This window comes from Colius striatus, chromosome 21 (genome assembly GCF_028858725.1).
Source record: "Colius striatus isolate bColStr4 chromosome 21, bColStr4.1.hap1, whole genome shotgun sequence".
NCBI classification, from domain to species: domain Eukaryota; kingdom Metazoa; phylum Chordata; class Aves; order Coliiformes; family Coliidae; genus Colius; species Colius striatus.
This window is the reverse complement of record NC_084779.1, coordinates 6,950,065-6,960,680: the sequence shown is the minus strand read 5'-3', so window position 1 is coordinate 6,960,680 and position 10,616 is coordinate 6,950,065. Positions and strand designations below refer to the sequence as shown.

The following is a 10,616-nucleotide window of genomic DNA, read 5'->3' as shown; positions in this document are numbered from 1 at the left end:
GACGTTCCACAGCAGCCCAATGTCAACCCTGGCATTTTACAAACCATTTCAGTTCTGTATCACAAGATACTCATATGCTTTTCAAACTGTGACAGCAGTTCCAAACATACATCTGCTCTTTCTGCAAAACCAGTATCATGCTTTTTCTCCTCTTGAGAAGTATCACAGTAGCACCAGAAGCCAAATGAAAAATGCACTGGCACAAGGGCACGGTGCATTAGAAGGATCCGATTAGCTATTTGTTAAGAAATATTACTCATTCGGTTTAAGTAAGTTTTAAATCACTTAAAGGCAATCACTTGGCATTAAGACAGTCATAGCATAACACTAGGTGATTTAGTATGCTGTTGGCTTTGCTTTACTCAGGAGCAGACATTTGCTGAAGCCTTAGGCTACAAGCTGCAAATTTGCACTTAGGTTTTCTGAACCTTTGCTGAACTTGTACCTACTTGAGCAAAGCAAGGCCTCCAGAGCTAACCCAAACACAAAGATAAGGAGGCTACTGCAGTAAACAGCAGCTAAACACAGAAAAAACTAGGAGCAACCAGAGAACTCGTGTATTTCAAAATGGACACTTGGACTGTTAAATAAGTCCCTCTGTCAGTCCTCCTGCTTCCAATAAATTGTCACAGACACTCCCTCAGTGACAAAAAAACCTCACTACTGTGAAGTGCTGAAGCTCACTGGAGCTTCTTAGGGAAGGTGGGTAGTGTGTTCCTTTATTCCTTTGCTACAGAGCATCCCTCGTGCTGCTTAAAATACTGCTATTGATATCCATTTTACTTGCTACTACATAAAAAGCATTAAAGCTGTTAAGAAACTGACTAGAGAGAAGCCAAAAGGAGGATAAACCAGTGACAGTTAGATGAAAATAAAACAATTCCACTTAGGGAGAGGAAACCCCACGATGCTGCAGATGAGTATTTTGAAAGCATACATTAGACCATGTTAGCAGGCCAAGAATACCAGACTCCTTGTAACTGCCTACACTTGGCAATTAGGGTTCATTCAAACAAGCTGCTATGCCAGAAAAATTTCCATCTTACACTTTTGACTAATAGTCTGTTCCAGCAAAACCAAGACCCCAGGCACAGTGAAATACCACTCCACTGACATCACTCAGAGTTATTTGCCAAGGCCAGTGCATCAATTTATTCCATAATTTCTCTCCCTTACACGTGTTCTCTGGTGCAGGAAACTCAACCTTGCAGCTATAGCGAGAGACAGAGGTGTTCCTAAGCTAAGCAACAACTTTACAGAGCGTATTCTGGTGACATTGCCACAGGTAAGGACACTGAACAAATATTTTAAGAGATAACAAACAGTGAAATGGAATCACAACCGGATTCAGAAACTGAAAGTCCTCCAGAGTAAAAGAATAGGCAACAAGACCAATTGCTTGAATCTTTGCTGGGTCTCGTTTTCACAGCTGTACTCTAGTGTGCTATGGTAAAAGACACATTACTTTAGTATTATTAATAATTAGTACCTTTATTCATGCTTACATTGAAACTAGGCTTGATTCAGTGCCCTGAAATTTACATACTCTGACTTTGAAAACCTGAGAGATGTGCAGGGATTGGAATCCTGTCCTGGATGTGACTTCTACTTGCCAAGTGCACCCTGCTCATTAAGTGCTATTTTGTATGGTGTCTCTTCCCTCTTGTCCAGAACAATACAAGACTCCCACTACTGACTGAGAAAGCTCATTTCTTTCAAAAGTCATTTGAAACTCACTTGTGAGAGTTAAAGTAGTACAGAAACAATTGAATTTGCAGGAGACAAGTTACCACTTCTAGAGAGATAAGCATTCGTAAAGAACCAAAACCAGCTTAAATCATCCTCTGGGAATTCGTGGTTTGCATTAGGCTGTTTTTACCTTTTGCTCCAGTTTTGTTTTGCAAAGTCAACACCATAAAAATAATCAGGCCTTATTACCTTGCAGTGAAGTTTAAAAAGGGAAACAAGCAGAGCAGTAACCTGCAAAGCATGACTGGCACATGCACGGGATCCAAAACGCTCTTCCCTCCAACACCACAGACATCAAGACTTTCCAATACACTTAAGAGTGAGAAACTACCCTGGAAAAAGACCAAACACCAGCAAGCTTACCTGCCACATGGAAGAGTACAGGAGGAAAAACGTCCAGGGCTGTCAATGGAGCTGACTGGGACATACTGGAAAGGCACCTGTCACAGCAACATGGACAGAACTGAGTAAGTAGGAAAGGTCCCTGTGTGCCCTGGGCATCAAGGGATACTTACCGGGAGGAGCACGATGAGACTCGGCCAGTTTAGGGGCCAAAAAACACTACTAGGAGGGTTAGAGTTAGACAGCATCCCCTCTGGCATCATGGAATACAACCAGAAGAGGCGGAGGAGAGTGTACCCTCCGTGAACAGGCATGGCTACCCTCAGAGAAACGCCTGCGCCCCGGGACGCCCTCCCGTCACTCCCCTATCACCCTTTACCCCGGTCACAGCGGAGGAAAGCCTCTTACCTGCACTCCGCCGTACCTCCCGGCCCGATGGACACGCCCACCTCCTCCGGGACGCTTCCAGCACCTTCTGGAAGCTTCGAGAGCCGCCGCGCCCTGAGCCCCGCCCGCCGCTCCGGGCCCGCCCAGCGCCGGCCACGCCCGCCCTTCCGCCTCAGCCGCGAACGGCGCCTTGCCGGCCGCCGCGGCCGGGCCCCCTCCGCTCTGTAGGCCCCCTCAGCTCCACTGCCCGCCTCCCATAGCCCCCTCAGCACCACTGGCCGCCTCTCATAGCCCCCTCAGCTCCACCGCCCGCCTCCCATAGCCCCCTCAGCTCCACCGCCCCCCTCAGCACCACTGGCCGCCTCCCACAGCCCCCTCAGCTCCACCGCCCGCCTCCCACAGCCCCCTCAGCTCCACTGCCAGCCTCCCACAGCCCCCCTCAGCTCCACCGCCCCCTTTCCACATCCCGCCTCAGCTCCACCGCCTCCTAAAAAGCTGCTTTCCAATCTTCAGGGGCCAAACCCAACGCACAGGAGCTTCTACAAAGGACATAATTTAACAGGCTGGCAGCGATACCAAAAGCTGTGCCCCCCCCGCCCCAGTTCGAAGAAAAAAACACCCGATTCACCTCTCCTCCTTGTCTGTAAAGGATTCTAACTTGTAAAATGCTGTCCATGGCCTAAGAAGGACTGAAACCACACTGCCCAGGTTACATTTTACATCTGACACGACACCAGAACAGAGTCTGGTAAGGTGCATTTCACAAGGCCTTTACCCTTGCAGTGGCAAGGCCTCGTTAACACACAACCACTATTGCAACAGGATCTACACGGTTCCATTTATGCAGTAATAAAAATTCTCTTTGGCTTTGTCCCCATAGGATTCATCACTTAAAGTCTGGAAACTTAGAACCTCTAGCAAGAAAGGGAGGACAGCCTAAGCCCATTCAAGTTGTATGTGAAGTAAAAGGAATTAAAAGAAATCAAAAGAAATGTCAAAATAAATATCATATCACATGTTCAAGTCAGCCTCAGAAAAAAGCACTTTCAGAAGCTATTTCCAGTAGACAAGAACTGACCTTCCCCTTATAAAATGCCACGGGGTATAAATAGAGCGGCCTCTTGAAATATGCAGCTCCAAACTCCCATGCAATTTGTCATGAATACTTCTCCCTCTGCTTCAAGCACACTCAACAGGGCACGCTTTCCTATACTCAGAGCACTAATTAGCTTAATCTGGAGTCAAAATACCTCACACTATTTCTCAATAAAACATAGATCAAACAAAAACATCCTGATACATTTCATTCTGAACATTCTGACAGATTAACTTATGGGAATAATAAGTCCCCCAAATGATGCAGTTTGGCCCTAGAGCATTAATGTGCCTGTGGGAAACAGAATATTCTCTACAACTAGACAAGATGTTGGTGTTTTGTGTACTGTGTATTACAAATGACATGGCCTCAAAGAAGGAAAACAATCAAGCCAAAGAAGACGAGATAGCTTTGAAGAAGACAAGATGGCCGTGCCAGCATCCCGTATCATCCCAGATGAAAATAACTCCTTTCCCCACGGAGGACAATCAAGAGACACGTGTCGCTTGCAGGCAAAACCCGGCTGCTGTAGTGTAGCTTGGTTTTATTTATGTCCACAAATATTTCAAAAAAATTACAAAATACTCAAATGGAGAGAACACAGAAGTCACGATTTCTGGGTTTCTACTCTGTTTACACTGTGTTATCCCATGGCAAACTACTCATATATACATTAAGCTTCAAGATATATATAAATGTAGCAGTCAGAATGTACACTCTGCTTTTAACGGTGCAGTGAAACAAGCTCAACCATGACGACATAGAACAAGAGAGACATTTCAAAAGCACTAAAGCAAAATTAAGGAAAACCATCAAAATCAATTTTAAAAACAGAGGAAAAATAAGAGAGAGATTCCTTAAAGAAATAATCAAAAGGTCTGGGTTGTTTTAACAGGGTGTTGAACACCAAGATGGCTTCAAATACCACTGCATGTAAAGTTGTAGTTAATCATGGGTCTAAAATGGAAGAATTTCAGTGCTTATTTGCTGAGTGATCTGAACAAGAAAAAACAAACTCCCACAAATTACCAGAAGGCTTTTCTGGGGGAAATAAAAAGTAAAAAGAGAGATCAGTTAGTAGCTTTTGAACAGACTGCAAACTTCAGCTGAAAAAACAGAGGACCACAGGAGGGAATTCACTTTTTTTTCTCCTTAAGGAGATCTGTAGCTAAAAATAACAAGAGAAGTGTCGGAAGAAATGGCTGAACTCCCCCAAGCTCCCAAATTCCACGTGGTAAAAACAAGGAGGGGAGGGAGGTTTAACTGAAAAGTGCCTAATTAAACCTTTTGAACTGAGGCACTCTCTCTGCTGAGCAGACCCATCTCACCAGCTACTCCACTGCTCCCTGAAGTAAACAACAGAACTCAGAAGAAAACCGTTTCACCTGATCACTGCAGACAGCTGAAGGCGTTGACTGAAGATGACTTCAGTATCCTTGAGTTTGCATTGACCTCATGGTTTGCAAATCTCAGAAACTCTAGCTGTTCTTCCTAATGCCTTCACACAGAGTTCAAATATAGCAGGTGGAACCAATTAAGTGCTATTTGCAGTTCTTTAGCACTGAGAAATATGGAGTGGAGGGCAGATAAAAAGGAAGATCACCATCAGCTGAAACAGTCCTCCCTTCTCCTTTCCTTAAGTGAATACCCCACTGCATATTTTCAATTGGTAGACTGTAACTAACTGGTAAATCGGTGTGTGACAGTAACCTTTGGGCACTGACACTGGTTTGAGACTGCTGAGGTGGATAAAGCACCGTGCCTTCCATCAGAACGTACGATTAACTACAAGTTTATCAAACATGGCTCAGAGTACAGTCCTATGACACGACCATCACACTGAACAGTCTACAACAGCAGAGAGAGAGCACTCATGAGGTTAAGAGAGAGAATGGAGGGGGAAGTTATGTACCAGCAGGAAAAACGTCAGCCAGCAGATTCAGATGTCCATTGGTTGCATCACCCTCTGCTCTGGCAAAGAAAACCCATGGCAAAACAGTGGGGAAAGAAAAGTTTCTGCCTAGACAGTAAGCAGAGCTGTCTCCAAAACAATGCTCACTGGCCTCCTGTGTATTCCTCTCCTTTGACCATCCACGTGGGTACAAGCCAACAGGAGTTATTCTGCATGGACCCGTTGTGTTGGGAGTCAGTAAATGTTACTCTCCATCTATCTGGTTAATCCCAGAGCATTAAGTTCCTGAGATACAAAACACTGGTGGCAGTGAAGAAGTGTTTGCTTACCAAGCCAAAGCTAAAACAGTCAAAGAGAAACATAAACTGGTCTTTGCAAAACAACTTTAACAACACTGGAGTTGCTTCCTCCACTTATCTTAAGAACATGCCAAAACAGAAGAGGCCAGGAAGAGCACATCCTCCAAAAAACAAGTGTACAAAATCTGGGCCCTTCTGGTTTGAACCACGGAACGTTTCTTTACAAGAGCTTTTAGAACAGATTATTTCTTTGAACTTTTGCCTGAGGTCTAAAACCAAGAGAGTTAGCTTAACTTTCAAAAGGTAACAGGAAAGAAGTGTATTCTGGCCACAATGGAAATTAACCCTTTAAGTAGGCATCAAAAGGGTAAGCTAGTTCCAAGGGACATCTGCACTGCTGAGAAACCCAACTCAACAGGAATCAGCTGCAGAAGAGAGAGATGTAACACAAACAAAAACAAACCCAAACAACCAAACCAACTGAAAATAAAAACAAGAACAGAAACAGTCGTTTGCAACAGTATCCCTGCAAATCCCTTTAATGCTTATTCTTGATATCAAACCAAATGTCAAGCTTTTACCCATTTGAAATTATTGATACCCATCATTCCCTTTAATTAAAGGGATAACTATATATATATTTTTTTTTATTAAAAAATCAACTCTGTATTCTGTCAATACCAGGTAGGAATTCACCATTTGTGATGTTACTGAAAACCAAGATAAACGTTTCTGGAGTTTTGTTTTGTTTTGTTTCTCCTCTCTACCCAAAAAAAGTTATTTACAGACTTAAAAAGCCATGCTGCAGAACTGAGCTCTCTTTAAAATTATGAAGATTTCCTACAATGTATTAAAATAAAAGTAGATTTTTATTATTATAGCACTTGGATTCAGAGCTTGTTATGTCACCTACTTGCAATCCTTTGTTTGTTTTTCTTTAAAATAGCTATAGATGCGTCGAGTGTCCCTTCACGCACAGTGACTCGTGGTGTGAACCTGATTCTAGCACCTACTCAAAACAAACTAGTAAGAAAAAAAACAAAACCCCAAGATTGCAGGAAGTTCTCTGAATATTCCACACAGTCCTGTATTTTCAATAGGCTTCTGAATACGTTGTCATGCAGGGAGACCCACACCAGTCTTGAGAAATCTTCTCTACAAATGAGCGCTATGTTGATAAGTCTCTACTTGTCGGGTGGTTGTTTCTGCTTTAAATATATAAAGAAATCTTCATAAGATATTCTTTTTTCCTTTTGTAGCTTTTACTGTATGTAAAAATGTTCCACTCCTTCCCAAGGACTGGGGTTTCCATAGCCAGCATTAGAAATAAATAATTTATTACAACTGTTTGTCGCCTTCTTTCTTCAGTCGGCTGAAAGAGAAAAGGAAACTCGATTGGAACAAAACGAAGGAGGTGTCACGACACTTCAGAGGCAGCTTGCCTTCCTGCTAACCTCACCCCAGTGCCCTGAAGGGAACAGAGGTTGCAACGGGACTTGTGAGCTTTCAGCACAAGAATGAGAGCCGTGGTAACAGCAGCGATAACACTGTCTGCTGCAGGAAGAAGCGATGACCTTTTGCTACTGAAGCGCTCCTTACATGTGAGAGACATCACTAGTGCCAGCTCATCAAGCTTTAGCTTCCTCTGCAGTTGCAGATATGACAGTCAGCTTCAGGCAGACTGGCTGCCCTCATGGCACAGGGCCAGCAGACAATTTTGGATAGCAGAAGCAAGGATTGAAACATCAGAGGAAAGCTGTGCAAGGCAGGTGTTTAATATGCTGCTTCCTATGTAGCCTTGCTCCCCAGAAAGATGCTGAATGACCTTTTCTAGGTGCTGGTGGCTTTTTTCTTCTGATGTGACACCATGTCAGTGTTCATTACCCAACAGGAACAAAGGTGGTATCACATAAGGTAGGCCAAGAAGAGAACCACTCTCCCTTCAACACCATAAAGCATTCTGGGGAGAAAGAGCTCACGTGATTTGGCTACACATGCTGGTAATGCAGGATCCATATTATTCACACTTTTCAACTTCCTGCTGCCCTTAGTCATTTCCTCAGGTACACTGAATTCCTCCCCTCTTCTCATTGACAGAGCTTTACCCACCCTCCCCAATTGTTCTGAAGGAAGAGACAAGTGGAAGCAGCAATCGTAGTAAGTGCCACACTAAAAACCTCAATCAGAGGTAACTCTGCAATGTAGGACAACCAGTCTACATCCTGTGCCAATAATGTGGATCTAGCTTCCCACCTGTCCTATCACCTATGCCTGAACTAGGTCATAGTACAAGTTCACCAACTTCCCTAACTGCATCAGGACAGTAACTCAGCACACAGTAAGAAAGGCAAGACTTCAGAAGACTAAAGTTGGAATGTGATGAAAGATGAAGGAAGCTGCAGCACCTCTCACCTGTAATAATCTTCCTGACTTGGTAGATGACCACCATGCATGTGAGGATGCCCATGCAACCACTGCTGCTCCATTGCCAGTCTCTGCAGCTCTGCTGACTGGGCGTGCATGGCCTGCAGTTGGTGGGCGGCTGACATAGGAGGTGGAATGGCACCAGGCAGATCCCGTGGATAAGGAGTACCTAAGAGAGAGGTGACCACATTTACACAGTTGTTTGCTATGGGGTGTGCACAGAGTCACCCCATGAGGGTTTTGGTTTGGTTTTCTTTTTTAGAACCAACCAACTTTTGGCTGTAACCTAAGTTACTGCTCAGATCCCCTCCCAAGAAATGCTAAGACCCAGGAGAAAAGATCAGATCAAGAGGCCAACCTTCGTAAAGGGCCACAAATTGCTCTCACCAAAGACTGGATGTCGGAGCATTTCATGCTCATGAGGTGGCTGCCCTAGCAATGGGTTTGGGATGGTCCCAGGTGGGTAGGGAAAGCGTGCCAAATGGGGTCCAGCTGCTAAAGGATCCACCAGTGGGTGAACAGGTCCTGCTGAACCTTGAAAAGAAGGAAAGAAAGCAATCAACTGCTTTGGGAAACACTGCTCACTGTTGGAAGGTCAAAAGGCATGTTAGACATGATCAGCATATGGCCTAATGACCATAAAATCATAGAATCATTTTGGTTGGAAGAGACCTTTAAGATCACCAAGATCATCACATGTAATTAGTTCCATCCAATTTGAAACTATTTTCAAACCATCTATTTTCAACTTACATCTGCTTGCCAAACAGTATTAATTGTTAAAGCAACAATCCAGGACTTTCCACTTCTCCCAGGAAGAGAAAACAACTAAGCAATAAGCAAATACAAAGAGTCAAGATTTAGAAACATCTCCCCTCAAACTCTCTCCTGTTTCCTCTTCACACACATAAAATGGAAGGATCATTAGTGACATGACATTTAACAGAGCAGCACTTCAGCATCCTCTGACTTCACCCATACTACTTGTTAGGCCAAAAGCTGGCAAAAACCTTTGTTTGCAAAAGACACAGTCACCATTCTTCTAGTCTACAGATGCCACTCTCCACATCTCTCTGATATCACTCGACCAACATGATGCAGAAGGACACTGAAAATCTGGATCACCTGAAATCTCTGCATGTTAAGCTGCTGGCAGACAGCAGAGGAACCACAAATGAAAGGAAGATAACACAGCTAACACAATTCTCCCTCAGCTGTTATCTGGTCCAGCTCAGAAACACGCACTCATTTTACCCTCTGTTCATCCCTACTCTAAGGAGATACACACAATATGCACTTTAGGGCCTATCCCAGCTACGAAGCTACTCTGAGGCAAAAGCTACTTGGAGACATTCAAGAGTCCCTAACTATATCTTAACCTGGCATCCAAGAGGAATGCCAAATTGCTTTTTCAATACAGATAAGAGAGACTCCACAATGATCTTGGGTTTCTCTGCTCCAGCTGGACTGAAGGTGATCATGTATCGGCCTTATTTGTGTCCAGAACAAATAAATGGGGAGTCTCTAGACTTCCCTGCAGAGTTAACTGGCTTCTCTGACAAAAGACTCCTATAGACACGACCCGTGACAAATCTCTGCTAGCAATGAGGTATGCAAACCTGCCTCAAACTGAACCACTTGGTAATTTGGGCAGTCTCAAAGTCCACAGCTGACAGCTTTAAAAATGCTGCTATTCAACACTATCATCTCTACCTGTAACCCCCTGCCCCTTTATCTCACAATACCCTGCTATTTCCCTGCTATACCATTTGGCTTCTGCAACAGCACTCCAAGTGCCTTCCAAATGCACGTTGCTCCCAGCAAAGTATGCTATATTTGCTTGCACAATCACTTCATTTGGAGCCAGCTGCACCAGAAGCTGTACTTTAAATACTTCAAACCTCTTTTTTTCTGCCTTACTTAGCAGCTACTGCACCTGAGGCCTTGCTTGCCATGTTCTCTCCAGTCTGCCACCAGATAATCAGGAAAATTCTGCTCAGCACCTCATCCTCCAGGCTCCAGACTGCAGTAACCACATAGGCTCACTTTGAATTGATGCCTTGCTCATTTCTATTTTTGAGTCTATTAAATACTCCAGTAAAAAAGCCATTCCCACACAGAAGACTACACTGGAACTAAAAAGAGGCCAACCCATTAAGTTAGATGGTTCTTAAGAGAAAGAACTCTGACAAGAGAATCTCAGCTCAACTACAGCCAGATGGTTGGCAATTCAAATCACTAAACAGATGAAGCGTCTCTCCTAATTTTTTTTCCCCAGCTCTTCTGTGGAAACACCAGCTTCATTTCCAGCCATAACTCATGTCAAGACAGCCACTAGCAATTAACCATCTCCATGGCACTTCCCTCAGTGAATTTCCTTCACCCAGTGGAGTCTCCACCCCGTGCA

The 10,616-nt window shown here is 44.1% G+C and overlaps 1 protein-coding gene across 5 annotated transcripts in view; it reads right to left on the bottom strand.

Annotated features, from left to right (window-relative positions):
- Window positions 1-4,101: 4,101 nt before the first annotated feature.
- The window catches only part of RERE (arginine-glutamic acid dipeptide repeats), a 202,080-nt gene continuing 195,565 nt past the window's right edge, over window positions 4,102-10,616 (bottom strand). For all 5 annotated transcript variants that reach the window (XM_062012752.1, XM_062012756.1, XM_062012754.1 and 2 more), the window contains 3 exons: window positions 8,597-8,743; window positions 8,198-8,378; window positions 4,102-7,157 (listed from right to left, as the gene is read on the bottom strand). In XM_062012752.1, coding sequence (XP_061868736.1) covers window positions 7,124-7,157; window positions 8,198-8,378; window positions 8,597-8,743 — 362 coding nt within the window. In that variant the 3' untranslated portion in view covers window positions 4,102-7,123. The remainder of the gene's footprint in view (window positions 7,158-8,197; window positions 8,379-8,596; window positions 8,744-10,616) is intronic.